General features: G+C 33.5%; 1 protein-coding gene and 1 long non-coding RNA gene across 6 annotated transcripts; both read left to right on the plus strand.

Moving 5' to 3' along the window:
- The first annotated feature begins 3,913 nt into the window (after nucleotides 1-3,913).
- LOC131637992 (uncharacterized) lies at nucleotides 3,914-7,337 on the plus strand. 5 transcript variants are annotated; one of them, XR_009294557.1, is made up of 10 exons: nucleotides 3,914-4,181; nucleotides 4,258-4,369; nucleotides 4,484-4,579; nucleotides 4,839-4,955; nucleotides 5,052-5,185; nucleotides 5,458-5,531; nucleotides 5,612-5,665; nucleotides 6,071-6,126; nucleotides 6,212-6,351; nucleotides 6,520-7,337. It is a non-coding gene; the product is annotated as an uncharacterized LOC131637992 (long non-coding RNA). The 5 variants fall into 5 exon arrangements; XR_009294555.1 differs by having other exon boundaries at nucleotides 5,612-5,670; nucleotides 6,520-7,335; XR_009294556.1 differs by having other exon boundaries at nucleotides 4,261-4,369; nucleotides 5,612-6,126; nucleotides 6,520-7,333.
- Nucleotides 7,338-8,491: 1,154 nt separating this feature from the next.
- LOC131637991 (structural maintenance of chromosomes protein 4-like) lies at nucleotides 8,492-19,943 on the plus strand. Its single transcript, XM_058908551.1, has 28 exons — nucleotides 8,492-8,869; nucleotides 8,995-9,084; nucleotides 9,174-9,275; nucleotides 10,685-10,861; nucleotides 10,943-11,073; nucleotides 11,418-11,496; nucleotides 11,565-11,722; nucleotides 11,823-11,898; nucleotides 12,020-12,148; nucleotides 12,280-12,424; nucleotides 13,544-13,674; nucleotides 14,049-14,201; nucleotides 14,278-14,467; nucleotides 15,530-15,663; nucleotides 16,409-16,567; nucleotides 16,782-17,090; nucleotides 17,174-17,350; nucleotides 17,526-17,609; nucleotides 17,687-17,896; nucleotides 18,087-18,176; nucleotides 18,248-18,369; nucleotides 18,444-18,599; nucleotides 18,688-18,795; nucleotides 18,881-18,941; nucleotides 19,032-19,166; nucleotides 19,287-19,374; nucleotides 19,465-19,537; nucleotides 19,638-19,943. The coding sequence occupies exons 1-28, from the start codon at nucleotides 8,747-8,749 to the stop codon at nucleotides 19,756-19,758; spliced, it is 3,711 nt and encodes a 1,236-aa protein (XP_058764534.1). The 5' UTR covers nucleotides 8,492-8,746; the 3' UTR covers nucleotides 19,759-19,943.

Here is a 19,943-nt window from a genome sequence, read left to right on the forward strand (position 1 = left end):
GGTATGAAGATTGGTCAAGTGATAAAATCTAATATGTATAGTTTTCCTAGAATTACCACCATTGTGAAGGTCAAAGTGATTTTTAATGTTATTAAACCCCTCGAGTTGGGCATATACATAGGAAACCAGAAAGAGGGTACAAATTGGATTTCGTTTCGCTACGAAAAGCTTCCAATGTTTTATTTCAATTATGGTATTGCGGGGTTGTTAGCTGAAAAAATCCACACTAATATAAATTTGTTAGAGCGTGAAGGGTTGAAAAGATGTTTAAAAGAATCAAGAGGAATTGGCAAAGTTTTCAACTAGAAAAGTTGTGAAGAGGAGTTCGACATAAAGTTAGATGTGGAGGTGTTTATTTCTTTAAGACGATGTTGGGACTTAATATATTTTTGAAGAAATATGCTATTTTGACAAAGAAGTTTTGAAACAAGGTTGAGTAACTGTTTTTCAGCCTTATCCATTCTTAAAAGGCAGATGTTGGGCGAGATGTTAGACGAAACACTTGCAAACAAGAACGCGTCATTCCCTAGAGCAAAGACTGTTCGTTACATTTATTTTTATTCTAGTATAAATAGGAGTTCTTAGATTATGATTTGGTGTGTTGCAATTATTACAAAAATACTTAAACACTCAAAGTATCTGAGCAAAGTGAGAAACGAGTAATCGAGTTCCATGTATGTATTCAAACACCACCTTTAATTTATGCAAAATCTTTTCATTAAGTTTATGTCTAGCATTTATTTCATGTCGAAAACCTTTAGACTTTCTAGCATTTACTTTCATTCTTACATTTACTTTAGAGATTTCGGCCAGGTCAAAGTTACTATCTTTCATATAAAAAAAACTACATAACAATTCAACAAACTTTTAGCACATGTGTCATAGGATCGATCTAGTTGATCCTGCAAGTAACCTATTTGGAAGACTAGCGCTTGTTTACCAAATTTCACGGTAAACAAGGGCATAACGAGGAATTTATCCTCTTGAAAGTCACAAAGATGTTATCCCTAATGGTACAAACCCCTAAATTAATTGGATTAGAGCTACAAAATTTGGAAAAAAGATCAAGGATACTACAGGGAAAAATGCTAGAAATAATCTTATGTCTTCTCCCAACACTGGAATTCCCAGTCTTATACATGAAGCTATGATAAGAAAAGTAGGCCTGATGAAAATAACAGAGATAGATACACATAAGCAAGATGAACAAGAAATGGACATTACTTGAGTTATACCTATAGATGTCAACGGGGCAGGGAATATTCGGAGGATGCTTCCCCACTCCCCGCCCCGCCTCCAAAGTTATTCCCCATCCCCATCCCCAATCTCCGCCATGGAGGAATATTTTCCCCCATTCCCTCAGATCCCCAAGGAGATCGAATTTTAAGAAAATTTCGATACTTTTCGATCAAAACTACGACACTAGTATTTTTGTTATTTTTTATTTTTTTTTTATAAAACATATATATTTTGCATCTTTCTTTTTTTTAAAATAAAAATACATATTGCATCAATAATAATAAAAAAAATAAAAGCACTTGCTGTTGCTAATATTTTTTTTATAAAAAAAATTACAGAACTTGTTGCTTCCATGCTTCCGCTAATTTACTACCACAGTACAAGTGTCATCCAATACAAGTGGTTGATTATGTGTGAGTGTGACAAATCCATAACTACTAGTTTATTAATTGAATGAAAAATATGTTACTAGTTGAAATAAATAAAATTCGAAGAGTAATTACCACAAGCACAATGAACAATGAAGAGTGGTTGTTGTTGTGATGATGAGAGCAGAGAAGATCATGAATGGAGGAGACAGAGATAATTGAGAAAAGAAAAGGAAGAGACACTGTGTATATTCTGTGTATTGGGTGCACTTTTCTAGGGTTGGGTACTTGGTTAGTGAAACAATACATTATACAATAAAACATAAAAATAAAATGATCCATTAATGTCTCTTCATTTTCTAATACATTAATATTTTTTTATATAATTATAAAAGTTAAATAATATGGTAAAAGTCGAGAAATCAACGGGGCAGATGGTACTTTCCCAATCCCCGCCCTAAAGTGTCATCAGGGGAATTTTTTCATCCATCCCCGTCCTCGTGGGCAAAGAATATATAGGAAACACACTACCAACTGCATTCATAAGGGCGTTATCTCGGTCGATTATAATGACACTAGGCATATTTTGTGTATCCTTCAATAAACTCTTGCATATCTCCAACGCCCATGTAACGTTGTCTTCTTTCTCACATTCGAGAAATGCAAATCCAACTGAAAATGTCTTTTCGGTATAAGTGACACCAACGATTTCTAGAAGAGGAAGCCTATACTTATTGACCTTGTACGTTGAATCAATCATAGAGACAGTTGGAAATGTGTTGAATAACTTGTATTTCAAATCACGAACCTCTGCTTACAATGTTCTATTTATATCGTTCGTTGTATACCTGCTTGATATTTGACACATTTTATGGTTTCTTCCGTTTCAAATCTGCAAGTATGTTTCTCTGCGCAACTTTGATTATTGACATATTTAAAAATAATTTCTTTCTCCTCCGGCTTAAGTCGACCTACAATTGGATGGCCTTGTAGCTTGGTGTTTAACACATGATTATGTTTACCACAAATGACACTAAACTACCACGTATCATCCACCCTACATGATCCATGGAATTTAAACGAACACTCACATTTTCTCGATCCGGTGTCATCAAGTTTTAACCGCCGAACTCTTGAAACATATTTTCCACCTCTCTCGCATATCATCGTTACAAATGCTTGCCTATTTGTAGTGCCATTGTCAAACCTTCCAATCACAACGCCAAACCCGAGTTTGCTAGCTTCCATTCGAACATAGTCAAGCATATGTTGATGAGCCTTGAAAAGTTGATCACTTGAAAATTGTTGCCCAACATCTCTCTCGACAACAATCGTTTTAGCATCGCCATTCACCTTATCCGGCTTAGCATCGTCATTCAACTTGGCCAAAACAACTTTGTGAAACACGTCGCGGTGCACCCTATCTAAAACGGGCAAAACAGAAAATCTGTTAGCAATTCTGTTTCTGTAACAGAGATATTTTAGGAAATGCACTTTCGAAATAATGTAGGCGAGTTTCAGAAATGCATTTCCGAAGCACCGCAGTATTTTGATCCAAAAACAGCTCCAAATGCAAGGAAATGAGGGATGAAATGATGAAAGTTTATCCGAAATTTAAGCTCTTTATGCTCTCTTTGACATGATAAGCCACTTGAAACTTGGTTTGAAGCCGAAAAATAGATTAAGAATGGATGAAGTCCTTGCAGGGTTTTTGGTTGTGGAGTGAAAATAGATGAATGAAATAGTTCATCAACAAGGTGGCATATAGCAAATTATTTCGGACATGAATCTACGAAAATACCTCTAAATATTTAAATTTAACATTCAAATGAAAACAAGATATTTTCAGAGATGTATCTCCAAAACTCCTAAATTTTGGTATGAGGTACATACGGAGATAATTTTCGAAGGACATTTTAAAATTTTTAGAGTGTTTTTTCACCACCACCGTGTGGAGAAAGAAATTCTCGATCCACTAATATTCTCCATGACCCAATTATAATATCATGTTACAGACCCATTAAGTTGATCTATATTTGACAATTTTTTTTTACTTTATTTTCCTTTTACCTTATACTACTATTTGATATTTCAATAACTAATCTCTTTATTTTTTTATATCATTGTATATAATTTTACAGTAATCTATAATATAATTTGTTCTGGAATTCACCATAATACCCTTTGGTTATTTTAGTCTAAATTAATATTTTTGGGGCAAATAATGTCTTTTACTGGTTTTTTTCAAAATGATATTATTTTCTCCTTGCTTAGCTGTATCTCATCATCTCAATTTCAAATTTCAATTTCTTCTTTCTCTCTCATCCTTTCTCTCGTTCTCTCTCTTCCTTTCTCTCTTTCTCTCTCACGAGTTTCATTCTTCTATTTTCTCTTCTTCCTCCTCTTCTTCCTCTTCTTTTTTATAAACCGATACTCTCTGTAACTCTTTGCTAACAAAGCCCTAATTAAAGTCGATTATGCACGGAATTAGGGTTTTGAAAATCCTATTAAAATGAAGATGCACAAAATTAGGGTTTCAAAAAATTATGAACTGTTTTAGTTTTTGCATATCAGGTAATCCTTTTTCGTTTTTGATTTTTGTTTTAGTTGATTTTTTGTTTTTGATTTCATATTGTATTAACATGTGCAGTAGCAATCCAGACTTACACGAGGAACATATTGATTGTTGTGAACCCTTTCATTAAGCTTTCTCATTTATATGATAGCCATATGATGGCACAATACAGAGGAGCGGGCATTTGGTGAGCTAGCATTTAAATCTGTGTTACACGATCATTGTTCATTTATTTAAAACCAAATTGAACATATAAATAATTTATGCCATATGCTATTGAATATACTAATTCAACGTGCAGGATTTATTGCGATGAATGCAATGTATTGCAATATGCTATCATTGACTACACTTATCAACGTTCAGAATTTCCAAAACCATTTATAACGGTATTTCGGTAAGTCATTTTTCTTAAACATGGATGAAATTTCTACTGGCCTTGACAGTTCCACAACTTTACATATTGTGAGCTCTCAGCGAAAATATGTTCATATTATGAATGGATCTGCAGTTATATCACTGCTCCAACCAGCACCTGAGACTTATGATCTTTTTTATGACATTATCTTAATCTCTAATGGACAAATTGTGTACCATGGCCCACGTGAATATGTTCTCGACTTTTTTGAATCTATGGATTTCAAATGTCCTGACAGGAAATGTGTTGCTGGTTTTCTTCAAGAAGTAACATAAAAAAAGAGACATCCAACTGAGGAGCTTTCTGTTTAATTTGACAAGACAAAGAGCCATCCAACTGCTTTGACCACCAAAGAGTATGGCTCAAATGGGATTATTCTTAATTGAACTTGAATAATGTTAGAGTGCATTGTACTGAGTGGAAATTTCTAATTCTTTGGGTTTTGGTGCAGGGATCAATGGAATTTCCTACCAAATTCAGTCATCCACAGCGGGCAGCCTCATTAATGAGGTTTCGGCAGAAGAGGAAAGATAGATGCTTTGATAAGAAAGTTCGATATAATGTACGTCAAGAAGTTTCTCTCAGGTCTGGTAACTATCCTACCGGTGTTTCTAATATAAATTTACGAGTATTAGAATGGCTTATTTTAAATTTGAGTATAAGGTAAAGTTGTTTGCATTCTAAGCTTAAGTTTTTACTGCATTAAATGTCAGATTCATTACGAATGAGGACTGGGAACGTGTTTTCCACTTTGTTTCAGAAAACCAATTTGTATATAAGTTGTAGATATGATATAGTTGAGCAGGATTATATATCAAGATATATAATGGATTGTTGTTTGTTTATAAAATGTTTAGGGTCCTGGAGGAGGTGAGAAGCCAGCAGCATCACCTACTACTGCTCCACCAGCCGAAGTTGCAAAGCAAACCCAGTGAGTAACATAATTTATGTGTTTCTACGATCTTTAGGCCAATCTCTGTATGAATTTTTATATGAATATCTTTTGTGCAGACCATCAAAGAAATCCAAGAAGGCTATGACAGCTTCAATTTTCATTTCATAATAGTTGGGTTGGCATCCTCATTTACTGTTCTAAAGTAGTTTTGACAAGTCATTTTGTTGGTTTAAGACATTGTTTAGTTTTCATTTATCAGGTGTATGAATTTATAATAGTCCCTGTTTTAAATGGTGTTTTGCTTTATTTATGAGTTTTGTTGAGGAGACACTAATGTTATATTTTGCTAGCTGCCTCTATACTTTACAACTATGTTTACATCCTTTCTCAATCCCGCATAATCCTGTATGAATTTACATGCTTTCTCAATCCTGCATATTAACGTATGAATTTACATGCTTGTATTTGATTCGGCGTAACTGAGATGCAAAAGATGTTTAGCATCCTCTTTTTAAGATTGGTTTTGGAAGAATTTCATGGAACTTACTTTGTCATTTTCTAATCAACATTGATAGTGGATTCCACTACTGCTGCAGAAAGAAATACCTTCAAGGAAAATGTAGTGACACTGGTAAAGTCTCTAAAAAACTAACATTATATAATATCTGGAATCAATGTGGTTGTATAGGCTGTTATGATGATTTGTGTTGTTGCAGGTTTATAACCAGATTGGCAAGTGAGAACATTTTTCCAGTTGACTGCGGTGCATTTGGACTGGCTTTCGATGCCGTTTGCAGCAGGATGGAAGTGGTTTGGGAGCGTGAAGATGGAACTGACACGAGAAGTGTTGCAACAGGTATGGCTTATTATCATAATTAGGACAAATTTGGATTGTTAAGTTTACTCTTTGTTTAGCTCTCTTTACTCTGGATGGAAGAAGCTTATCTGGTAACTTGTGACAAATTAGTTATACCGTTTGTATTTCTATTTTCTAATTAAGTGATTGCTTTCTATCTTTCTACAGGGAAGATGCTACCCATATATCCTACAACAAGGTTTGAAAATTTGTAGTATGGCCTTTGATGGATGTTGTCCTGGTTGTAAATTTCATGGAGATGACAAACACAAACAACGAGAATCAATTTCTTTTGCGAAATTAAGAATTTTGTTGGGTTTGTTAATATCTTATTACTTGCAATTAGAAATAGTTTTCATTGGTCATGATATAATGAATTTTGTTAGGTTTGTTAATATCTTATTACTTGTAATTAGAAATAGTTTTCATGATGAAGTTCATCTTTGAAGTGAAGTTGGAAAAGAATATACTTTGCATTTCCTCCTGATTATGGTTTCCACAAGTCATGAGGCTGCAAATACTTTAATTCCCCTTATACAGTGGTGCAATCTGTTTTTTTCTTCTTCTAGCGAATGAGTTATGAGATTAATTGTAGGTTTCAGAAGCCACTTATCTTGAACTTTTTCTGTTTGTACTTGAACTAATTTCACCAATTTTATTAACTGAAAAACAAAGCAGACTACGCTGCACAATTAAAATTAATTTTAATGTTAAAACCACTTTGAATTCAATAGCTATATAGTAACATATTACCCTATTAAAAATAATTATACATAAGACTAATAATTTTATTATTTTACATCATTGCTTTTTTTAATTATCTTTGGAATATTTTAGTCGTGCTTTTTTTAGTTTTCTTTTTTAATTTTTCTTTGTTTCAAAATTATTAATTGTATTTTTTAATAAATAAATTCTCATTAAAATTCAGTAAAATTAACTCTCTCTTTTAATAACTTCGTTCTTCTAATAATTGTAACACCCCACTATTTCATTCTTCTAATGATTTTTCTTCTAATAATTTTTTTCATCTCTCTCCTCTCTCTCACCAATCCTCTTTCTCTTAAAACATAAAAATAAATAAATAAATAAATATGAGTTATTTGATTGATTTTTTTATCAAAAGAACTATTTGAACCACAAATATAATTTATTAACATTTTAACTAAAAAAATAAGATGAAAAACATACAAAATAATTTTAAAAAATACCACATATAGTTTATGTGTAGTACTTTGAAAACTTTTCCCGATAAATTTTGACTTTTTTCTTCCATAATATTTTTATTTTATTTTAGGAATGTTAACTTTTTTGTTATATTTAATTAATAGTAGTTTAAATCAATTTATCATCTTATTTATATGTTTTTAAACATATTAATTAATTAATTAATTTATAATTATTATAATAGAGTATATTGCAGAGTTAAAAATAGAATAATTCAACTACAAATGGCATACCGAATTTTTTTTAATAATAGGATTACAGCTATTTAAAAAAATTAATTCTATTTTATACATATCATTTTGGAAAATATGTTTTTTTTAGTTTTTTGATCTAAAAATGGTATACGGGAAAAAATATATTATTATATAAATATTTTTATATACGAAAATTTACTATTGATCAAGATATTTTTGTAAACATGCCTAAACAAAAATAATAGTAATATACGGGTAAAAATTTAATATTAATCTAAATATTTTTATATACGAAAGATGGTTTTTATAATCCATATATTTTTATTCAAAAATGGTATACAGAAAAAAAACAATTGTTATCTAAATCTTTTTATAAAAGAAAATTTACTATTGATACAAATATTTTTTTGTAAACGATATTAATAATTTTATTTTGAATTTATTTTTATGTTACCGATCAAAACATTTTTTTATTAATTATAAATTTAATTATTATTTTTTTTTACGGATATTAAAAATTTTTTATTAAAAAATATACATCTGAAACAAATACGCGTCCCGTACCAGAACCCGTGCGAACGCACGGGTTTGTTACTAGTCTATTCTAATAACATATGACACACATTCCTTTTCTTTTTTTAAATCATAAACGTGCTTACCACACTAGTGCGAACTCAAGAGTATGCCGTTTATATATTTAAAAAAAAAAACAATTATGAAGTCTCAACAAGTGGAGGTTCTAAGACCTATATTCAAAATTTGAAAACCCTCGCCAAACATTCATTTACCGCCAACGCCAATCCACATCTACACTTTTCAATTCCACTTCGATTCACCACTCTCCCCCGACCCCCATCGTCTTCCTACGAATCGCTTCATTTCAATTTCAACGGTACGATAAAACCTAAACCAGAACACCAAAAAAACACTTTATCTATCTCTGACCTAAATCCCCAAACCCTCCCCGTTCTGCATCAATGGAATCGCAAGGTGACTCAACTCGAGGATCAGCAGCACGTCCTAGGCTTTTCATTCAAGAAATGGTGATGCGGAACTTCAAATCTTACGCGGGCGAACAGCGCGTTGGCCCCTTTCATAAGGTTAGATAGATTCTTCCATTTTTTGACTTCAATTGCTCCGATTTCACTCATGAACTTGTAAACTTGTAATTTGACGGAATTGAACACTAAAGAAGTCCGAGAATGATGAATATTTGGTTTTGCAGAGTTTTTCTGCTGTGGTTGGACCTAATGGGAGCGGAAAGAGTAACGTTATTGACGCTATGCTGTTTGTGTTTGGGAAGCGAGCAAAGCAGGTTTTTTTTTTTTCTTTCTGGAATATTCTTGAAAGTAATTGCAGCTTGGATTTTTTGTTAGTTGTTTGATTGGGAACTGATGCTTGCAGATGCGACTCAACAAAGTTTCGGAGCTTATACACAATTCTTCCAATCACCAGAATTTGGATAGTGCGGGGGTTTCCGTTCATTTTCAAGAGATTGTTGATTCGGTATTTTTTCTAGTTAACCTTGTTTGGATATTTTTTATATTATGATTTTTACTGTTACAGTATTTAATATGTACAAGTTGAGATATAAATGAAGCAAACAATAAAGTCTTTCAATTTGATGTCCAATGTTTATTTTTCTGTTGTGAAGAATGAAAAGCTTGTAGATTTGGTTCTTTTGTTTTGTTTTAATTTTCATTTGATATATTTTCACTGTTGGTATCGTTTCTCTTTCACTTTATTTCCTGATATTAAGAATTTACTAAGGATAAACAGGAAAGAAGGTTTAAACAGAATGTAAAAGTAAAGATTGCCCAAGCCTTATAAGCACTACTTAAGCCATATCTCTAGGTACAGTTTGGGCTTAGGTATGACTCAAGCTACTGAGCCTCACAACTGATTTATAAGGTGAAGATTGCCCCAGCGTTAAGCACTACTTAAGCCATATCTCTAGGTGATGCGAGTTTAAACCCACCCCCTAACATGTAGTACAATGAAGGTCTTGAAGGCTGCAATGCAATGAAGGCAGCCTAATTCTGCAATTAAGGTGGCTAGGAGTGTGCTGCAATTAAGGTGGAAATTCCTGCAGTGACATTTAGTAGTAAAACATATCAATGGGGTATCAAGTAGGGGTGGAAATAGGCCAGGCCGATATACAGGGGCCTACAGGCTAGCCTATATAGGCTCAGGCCAGGCCACAAATTATTTTTAAATAGAAAAGGCCTAGGCTTTTTTATAAGCCTATTTAGTTAAAAAGGCTAGACCTCAGGCCCTAAAAAAAGCCTTTTAAGCCTATCAGGCCGGCCTATTTAAGTAAATATGAATACTTTTTTTATTATCATTATGTTATGTTTTGTACTTTGAATAAAATACATTAATAAAAATTAGTTATCTTGAAGAACTTGTGAAAATAAGATGAAAACACCTGATGAACATCATTCTCATAAGTTCTTTTAGTTAGTTAGTCTATTTAAACATTACTTCAATTGCTTATTTACATATGTCTAAAACAAATAGGCTTTTATGTAGGCTAACAGGCTAACCAGGCCTTCGGAAAGGCCAGACTCAGGCCTAAACAATAAGCCTATGACAGGCTACAGGCCAGACTTAGGCTTCAGTATTTTTGACAGGCCAGGCTTAGGCTTGACAAAGCCTAGCTCGGCCCAGCCTATTTCCACTCCTAGTATCAAGGGAGGAAATAATACGCACCTTTAGTTTACTTTACTCTCTTAATGTTTGCTTTTTTTCTTCCGCATTCCTCTTTGGTTTCTTCTGGCACGAGCTTGTTTTTTAGTTGACATTATACGACACTGCCAGAAGTTAAAGAGTTTTCAGATTTACAGGTTTATGACACTTTTGTGTCAATCATCTTTGATATTTAAAAACTAGAACTAAATCGTCTATGGCTGCAGGAAGATGGAACATATGAGGTTGTTCCTGGAAGTGATTTTGTTATTACAAGGGTGGCTTTTCGGGACAACTCCTCTAAGTATTACATTAATAACCGTTCAAGTAACTTCACTGAAGTTACCAAGAAATTGAAAGGGAAAGGTGTTGACCTTGACAATAATAGGTTTCTGATCCTTCAGGTTCGTTCATTCATATACAATGCTTTCTTGTTATAGGCAGTCCTTTTTATCTTTGTTAATGCTTGAACTTTTTCTTATCAGGGAGAAGTTGAACAGATTTCACTTATGAAACCAAAATCTCAAGGACCTCATGATGAAGGCTTTCTAGAATATTTGGAAGATATCATTGGGACAAACAAATACGTAGAAAAAATTGACGAGTCATTTAAACAGTGAGCACTTTCTCCATTTCAATTCTTAAATGCTAACTTCTTGATCAACAATACAAAAGCATAGATACCATTTGTTGTTATTGCTGCCGGATTTGGTTGCTTTCCTTATAACAACTAAATTTATGGAGCTGATTCTGGCTCAACCCAACCATATCTGTCTTACAAACTGTGTGACAGCTGTCATCACTTAACTGCCTAAGCTACTAATTACAAAAGAAAGCATAAACTCCGTATACTCTCTAAGGACACTTTTCATATCTTTCTGGCACACACTGTTTAAGTAATATCTTGAATTTCAATTATAGTAGATAAATTCTAATGTCAGAAGTTTGTTGATGTTTTAGGTTAGAATCTCTTAATGAGAGAAGATCCGGGGTGGTGCAAATGGTCAAGCTATCTGAAAAAGAAAGAGACAGCTTGGAGGCATGTAAAATTGTGGTTATATGAATTACTTGACCTCGGAATAACTGCTAACAGTTCTTTTGCAACAGGATGTGAAGAATGAAGCAGAAGCATACATGCTTAAAGAGTTATCTCTGTTGAAATGGCAAGAGAAAGCCACAAAGTTAGCTGTTGAGGATACTGGTGGAAAAATGGATGAGTTACAAGTTGGTGTTGCTAGCGTAGAAGAAAATCTTAAGTCGGAAAGGTCATTCTGAATTTCATCTATAGTCTCTGTTTCTCTTTCTTTCCTAATTGTTTGGTGTTTTTATTCTTGACTCATGAAGAACTTAGTGGTCTTATTCCAGGGATAAAATCCAAGAAAGTAAACAAATCCTGAAAGAACTTGAAACCAAGCACAACAATTATATGAAAAGACAAGAGGTTTGCGTGACACGGGACTTGAACTTATCAGTTTGGATGATAACACGGCAGGGCATTATATGCTTAGTGATAAGCTCATCAAGTAGTAACCATTTTTTTTCTTTTCTTATTCACATTACAGGAGCTAGATAATGATATGAGGAAGTGTAAGGAAGAATTCAAGGAGTTTGAGAGGCAGGATGTTAAGTATCAGGAAGATTTTAAGCACATGACTCAGAAAATCAAGAAGTTGGAGGATAAAGTGGAAAAGGTAATGCGAAGGCATGATTTATCACACTGAATGTTCTTTGAATTATTTTCAGGCAATATCTCATCCGATGCGAGACTCATTAACAAGTGAATGCATGAGTGAGGTGCCTAATCCATTCATTCATATTTCAGGATTCATCAAAAATTGAAGCTCTTGTGAAAGAGGGTAAAGACTCCAATGACCTGATACCAAAACTTGAAGATAAAATCCCTAAACTGCAAAAATTGTTGCTTGACGAGGAGAAGGTCTTAGAAGAAATCACAGAGAGTTCCAAAGGTGGGCCCTTGTCTTTTTTACTACTGATATATTTGAAGTTCCCTGTAATTAAATTTGATTTGCTGAATGAAATATTCATATGATACTTTTAGTCATAACCTCATTAACACTTTTCAGTTTATAAACATGCTTTCTTGAACATTGTATGTTTTCCATATTGATCGTTAATCTTAAAATGCCGGCTTGGTTCGGCTCTCAATTTTGATACATAGATGACTCCATGATTTTAGCTTATCCATATTAAAAATGTTAGTTTGGTTCGATATAATTGTAGACCATACCCACAGCCAGGCTCAATGAACTATGCAAATTATTTTTTCTCTTGAACCAATTGTCAACCGGTCAGTAAACTAACATATCGGTATGAATGATGTGGATAGGTTGAGTTAAAACCTATTGGTTGATTTCTTCTTAACAAATAGTCGGTTGCTTGAGGGGAGGATCTTCATTTTTGGTATTTTCATGCTTATGTTGAAATACTTACAAAAGTATGAAATTGCTAAGTTAATATGTTGAATGCTAGTTTTAGTAAGAACGTGTACCTTTGTTATTTTTCATTATGCGTGAAAAGAGAAGGTGAAGAGAGAGTTAAAATCAATTGTATTTCTCACTTCTGTTACAAGTTCATAGGCTCTCTACTGCATCTATCGTAATTAAAGAGTTACTACAGTATTAACTATTAACTTAGAAAATAAAAACTGTGCTTAATCTATTGACTAACCAATCTGATTGCATTAGTTATACATGGGTTGGCATGGGCTCTCCCCATCTTTTTCCACCCAGTACTTATCCTGTGAGGACATCATTTGTTTTGCAACCCAACTTGTCTTCTTTGGAAGATCAAGGACATGTTTCCTTTGAAAGATGAAGGTAACTTTCCTAGGGTAGATAGCCTCAATGCTGTGGAAGTACTTCAACCTCCCATGGTCCTTCATTTTGAACTAAGCTCCTAATTTATTTCTCAAAATATGTTTTTCTACTTCACCAGCTTGTCCAAGTTTTATTAAATTGATTCCTTGTACACAAGTGGAGCCAATATTCTATGAGCATTAGTGTAGATTCATAGTAGTTTTTCGTTTCTTGACACTTTCTAATAAATTTTTGGTTAATGGTAAACAGTTGAAACTGAGAAATTACGCACTGAGCTTGCTAATGCTCGTGCCGAGCTTGAACCGTGGGAAAAAGATTTGATTGAGCACAAGGGAAAGCTTGAAGTTGCATCTGGTGAGGCTAAGCTTCTAAATGAAAAGGTGATAATGATTTTTTTTAGTTTGATTATTCTTATTCTCGGCCTCAGCTTGGAAGACAACGATTATTCTTGTCTTGAAAATTTCTGCATGCATTCAAATAACTTATGGCAATTGCAGAAGGATTCATATATTTCTCTGTCTTGGCAAGAATGAGGTTGAACTATGAATGATAAACCAAAGTTTTCATATATATGGATTATGATCTATATATGCCTGATATATAATCCATAATAAATAAATTAGTTCCATGTGTGATAATCCAAAGTTTTACCTTCAGCAAAACATCAAAGGCAATCATTCTTGATGTTCGATGTTGGATCCATAATAAATAAATTAGATCAGAATCCTTGATGTCTTTTTTTTTTTTTTTGCAGCATGAAGGTGCTCGTGAAGCCTTTAAAGGTGCTCAAAATCAGCTGCAAAGTTTATCAGAAAGAATTAACTCAAAAACTGCAAGCATTTCTCAAATTAAGAAGGATTTAGAAAAGAACCAGAAAGAAGCATCAGAAGCTCACAAAGTGGAAGAAGTGAGCAATTTTTCCTTGCTTTCACCTTAACATTTTCATCCCACAGGCTTTTGGTAATAATATTCTTTTTCTTAAGGAATGTATCAAAGAACAAGATACTCAGATTCTTCTTGAACAAGGGGCTAGGCAGAAGGTTGCGGAACTGAAATCTGTTTTGGATTCACAGAAGAACCAGGGGTCAGTTCTAAAAGCAATCATGCATGCTAAGGAAACCAGACAAATAGAAGGAATATATGGACGCATGGGTGACCTAGGTTCTATTGATGGTAAGATTTTAATTGCAAACTTTCTGGCTTCAGTGTTCTTTTTAAAATGTTCAAATTAGATCTCTTTGTGCTGAATAAACTGCTAGGAAACCTGGTTTGCCATGGTCCTGATTGTATCTATATATGTAGTAATGTTGGTGCCCTAAATTGTTTTTTACATTATCGGTGTTTAGAGTGTCTGCGTGTCTGTGTCCGTGTCTGTGTTCCGGTGTCCGTGTCGGAGTCTGTCTTTCATAGCACCTCACTAACAACCTTCTCCCTCCTATTCCTTCTAGAATACACCCTCCAAATAATAGGTCTCTCAGAGGTAAGGCCCACATCAACTTCTGGCCCGTGGTTCCTATCACATATGTAATGGAATGACTTATTTATTCATGGTTTTCTTAATAAAAATTGAAATTGATTACTTACTAGTGTGGTGTCTATGAATATTTATAAAAGTTATCTAAACTTATTTTTTTATTATTATTATTATTATTGTTATTATTATTATTATTATTATTATTATTATTATTATTATTATTATTTAATATTATTTATTTATTTATTAAATTTTTAAAACTCTTAAAATTAATTTAAAAAACTATATGTAATTTTTTAGAAAAAGTAAATTTATAATTTAATATTTAATATTCTATCATGTCCCTATCATATCCTATTCTTATTCAACTTCTTTTCCTATAATGTCTATCTTGTGCACTAAACAACCCTCTAGTCTTGGCAAGAATGAGGAAATGTATGTACAAGCAGCATTTTTATGTAGTGAACATTTGAAATTAATGGAAATTATTATTTGTTACTAGTTTATACTTTCAAAATATTCTTGGCTTAGTTTTTTTTTTTTACTTAGAGAATGATATTAGATTAAACAATTGTACAAAGTATTGAATTTATCTTCTAATCAATCTGGAAGCATGTGAGCACTGAATACTGATTAAATTTATCTTCTAATCAATCTGGAAGCATGTGAGCACTGAATACTGATTAAATTTATTGTTGTATCTGCATCATGTGTGATCAAAGTATATCACAGTTTTAACTTCTTAATTTTGATAACTGCAGCAAAGTATGATGTTGCAATATCAACTGCATGTTCTGGGCTTGACTATATTGTCGTGGAAACATCAAATGCAGCTCAAGCCTGTGTTGAGATGCTTCGGAGAGAGAATCTTGGTGTTGCTACTTTCATGATATTGGTATTTATTTTACTTTTATTTTATCGAATGTGATTCTCTTAAAAATAGCTGTTTTTAGATTTTGAATGGTATAAATTAGCTCACTTAACTTCTGGATACTGGACTACTCCAGTTGGATTTGTATAGGCACGACTGGATTGATTCCGTAGTTATTTTCAAGTTCAAGTGTTTTTCACATTAATTTTCAAGTTCCAGCTCCACTTAAAAGTTGCTGTCATAGGACACTTCTACTTTAATTGTTTTTTTTTACTTCAATCTGCTTATATACCTTCACAACCTAGTCCAACTAACTTTTATTTAGCAGAATTATTTATCAATATATAGTGTACATTCCTGTGTTGCAGCACATGTTGGTTGGTTTGGCAAATTAGTAAAATAGATTCTCGGGGTTTGGGAAAATGAAAGTTGTTATCAGATGTATGAAACCATTTTGTCTAGTGGTGCCAAAATAATTTACTTTTTGGTGAATTGTTCTTGAATAGTGGATTTTGGCAGTTTTGAACTAGTTATAATTAAGGAAATAATGGTCATAACAATTGTTTAATAGGTGTTTAGGTCTACTAGAAGCCATTTCAATTCATGTAGGGAAACGCTGAAAGCAAGGCTGCTTGTATGATTTTAGTTTTATAAAAAAAATACCCTTGGTTTTCTTGAATTGGATGCAATATCCCAGCGGTTCTCTAATTTATTTTTCAATATTTTTTTAATTAGAATTATTAGATCATTTTTTTAATTTGCTTTTCAGGAGAAGCAAGTTGAACATCTTCCAATGATGAGAAAGAGTGTAAGCACTCCAGAGGGGGTTGACCGCCTTTTTGATTTAGTGAAGATTCCAGATGAAAGAATGAAACTTGCATTCTTTGCAGTACTTAGAAACACAGTTGTCGCTAATGATCTTGACCAGGTCAGTTCTAACTTCCTAGCAGAAAACTCTGTTCTGATTATAAATTCAAGATTTGTTATACATCTATTTTTAACTTTTGCTTCTTACATCATAAAACTCATTTATTTTATTTAAAATATATTACTCTGGCCTGGTGCAGTTAATTTGCTAATGTTTGTATCAGAAAATGAAGCAATTAACTAGCAGCCTTTTTTTTCACTCCTGTAAATTTTAGGCAACACGGATAGCATATGGCGGAAACGTTGAGTTTCGACGAGTTGTTACTCTTGATGGTGCACTTTTTGAAAAATCTGGAACAATGAGTGGTGGGGGTGGTAAGCCCAAGAGTGGGAAGATGGGCACCTCTGTTCGAGATCCAAATGTGTCTGATAAAGCCCTTGCAAGTGCTGAGAGGGAATTGTCTGGATTGACCGATAAATTGAAAGCAATTCACCAAAGAATGATGGATGCTGTGAAACGATATCAGGTTGCGGAAAAAACTATTGCAGCTTTGGAAATGGAGCTGCGTAAAAGTGAGCAGGAGGTAATGCTTATTTCCGAGTCTAGAAAAGTACTTTTATGGAGTTATTGGTGCCAGGCATTGAGTTGTTTCCCTTTCTGCTACAGCTTGAAAGTTTGCAAGTGCAACTTGTTGATATTGAAAAACAACTTGGCTCCCTTGAAGTTGCATCAGTGCCACAAAAGGATGAGCTTGATAGGTTGAATGAGCTGAAGAAGATTATTTCTGCAGAAGAAAAAGAGATAGGTAGACTTACTGGTGGATCTAAAAAACTGAAAGAAACGGTGGGTTTTGACCTTCCTTATGTCTGTAACTTAAACTTCTTTGGAAGTTTAGTAATTCTTGACTGGTCTTGCTTGTCATCTTTATCTTTTCTTTTGATATCTAGCAGTATTTGCAGTTGACGAAGGCTATATCTTTATTTAACTTAAGTTAGCCAAACATATCCACCATTTTTAGGTTTCAGAACTTCAGAGGAATATAGAGAATTCTGGAGGTGAAAGATTAAAATCTCAGAAGTTGAAGGTTCAGAAAATTCAGTCTGTAAGTATCCTGAATATTGAGAATAGTTTTCTGTTCGATATGATACTATGTCTATACTAATGGTACCTGTTTACTAGGATATTGATAAGACCAGCTCTGAGATTAACCGTCATAAGGTCCAAATAGAGACAGGACAAAAGATGATGAAGAAGTTGACCAAGGGGATAGAGGAGTCAAGAAAGGAGAAAGAACGGTTAGCTGAGGAGCAGGAAAAGCTAAAAGGAGTCTTCAAAGAAATAGAGCTGAAAGCAATTGCTGTTCAACAGAATTATAAGAAAACACAAGAGGTTCTTTTCCTTATTTGGTTATGTAAATCATGTTCGTACATAATTCAATTGGTTAAAATGGATAGTAGAATATACCTATTCATTTTATCAAAAAAAAAGAAGGAATATATATACCTAACCAAAGCTGTATATAGAAAACAGTGGAGGTGGTTGAAAGATCTTGTATTGTTTACACTCTATTACCATGTAGATGATTGACCAACACCGGGATGTCTTAGAGGAAGCAAAATCCGAGCATGATAAGATGAAAAAAGCAGTGGATGAAATGCGTGCATCTGAGGTACTTGCTGGGTGTTCATTTTTCATTTCTCTTAAAGTTGGAGTTTTCTCATTGTAGTCTTTATTTTGCAGGTTGATGCAGACTTTAAATTAAAAGACATGAAGAAAGCATACAAAGAATTGGAACTAAAGGGGAAAGGTTACAGGAAAAGACTAGATGAGTTGCAAGCTGCTGTTATCAAACATCTTGAGCAGTACGTCATTCAATATTTGTTTGAGAATACATTCTTCACTATTCTGAAATTCTTATGAGGTAAATTGGATGCAGAATTCAAAAAGATTTAGTGGATCAAGAAAAGCTACAGGCTACGTTGACCGAAGAACATCTTAATGCTGCTTGTGACCTAAAAAAAGCCTGTGAAACAGTCGCGTTGCTTGAAGCACAACTGAAAGAGATGAATCCGAACCTTGATTCAATTGCAGAGTATGACTTTTTCCAATTTGTTAACCTGAGTCCCTACTGTCTTCCTTTTTGGTGTCACACTGAAGTGTTTCTGAATTTATGATATCAGGTACCGAAAAAAGGTATCATTGTACAATGAACGAGTTGAAGAACTTAACACAGTCACTCAGGAGCGGGATGATATAAAGAAACAATATGATGATTTGAGAAAGAAGAGGTGTGCATGTTATTTATTTTTTGTCATTGACTTGTTTTATGATTTTCTATTTTGGGATAAGTGTAAGCTGAATCTTCAATTTCAGATTGGATGAGTTTATGGAAGGATTTAATGCCATATCATTGAAGTTAAAGGAAATGTATCAGGTTTGGAAATCTGCCCCTATTCCTCTCTCTCACAGACAAACACCCTTCCTTAGAAAGACATGTAAGTATTATCTTTCTTATTGTTTGCAGATGATTACACTTGGAGGTGATGCCGAGCTCGAGCTTGTGGATTCTTTAGATCCTTTCTCTGAAGGTGTTGTGTTCAGTGTTCGACCACCAAAGAAAAGTTGGAAAAATATTGCTAACTTATCTGGTGGTGAAAAGGTCTCCTCCCTCCCTCTCTTCATTAGATTTTTACCCCTACTCATGCATTATATAATTCATGGACGGATATTTTTTTCCCTATTAATACCGAGGGGTGTAATTTTGTTATTCATTTTCCAGACTCTTAGCTCGTTGGCTCTTGTATTTGCTCTTCACCATTACAAGCCTACCCCACTTTATGTAATGGATGAAATCGATGCCGCTCTGGGTACTTGCTATTAACTTTGCACCAAACTATTTTGTTGTAATTGCCGAGTTTGCAATAACACTAACCTATGTGCTATATGGTATGTGGCAGACTTCAAAAATGTATCTATCGTGGGGCATTATGTGAAAGACAGGACTAAGGATGCTCAGTTCATTATCATCAGGTATGTTTGGTACTATAAGAAAGTATTTTCCAAGTTTGTTGGTCAATTCTATGCTTAATTAATTTTTATACTTACTATGGTATGTTCATTCTTCTTGCAGTCTAAGAAACAATATGTTTGAATTGGCTGATCGATTAGTTGGTATTTATAAAACTGATAATTGCACAAAGAGCATCACTATTGATCCGTGCACTTTTGTAGTTTGCGAGAAGGGCGCATGATAAATTTGTCGGTGTGCGTAGATGTTAAATTATAGAATGCATAGAAATAGCTAGTTTCTTGTATACGTCTGATCTGGCATATTAATTGTTATTAATTTACTACTGTCTTATATATTCTGTAAATTTAATGACAGCTAAACTGGATTTTTGTTGTGCCATGAATATATAAATGAAAATTTTGTTTA

This window comes from Vicia villosa, unplaced genomic scaffold (assembly GCF_029867415.1).
Source record: "Vicia villosa cultivar HV-30 ecotype Madison, WI unplaced genomic scaffold, Vvil1.0 ctg.002131F_1_1, whole genome shotgun sequence".
In the NCBI taxonomy this organism is placed as follows: Eukaryota; Viridiplantae; Streptophyta; class Magnoliopsida; order Fabales; family Fabaceae; genus Vicia; species Vicia villosa.

What these genes read in the sequence shown, in the direction of transcription:
- LOC131637991 (XM_058908551.1), top strand. Translation starts at nt 8,747, where the DNA reads ATGGAATCGCAAGGTGACTCAACTCGAGGATCAGCAGCACGTCCTAGG. An exon ending in ATAGGTTTCTGATCCTTCAG is followed by an intron (nt 10,862 to 10,942) that starts GTTCGTTCATTC and finishes TTTTCTTATCAG; the next exon opens with GGAGAAGTTGAACAGATTTC. An exon ending in AGTTAAAGGAAATGTATCAG is followed by an intron (nt 18,942 to 19,031) that starts GTTTGGAAATCT and finishes TATTGTTTGCAG; the next exon opens with ATGATTACACTTGGAGGTGA.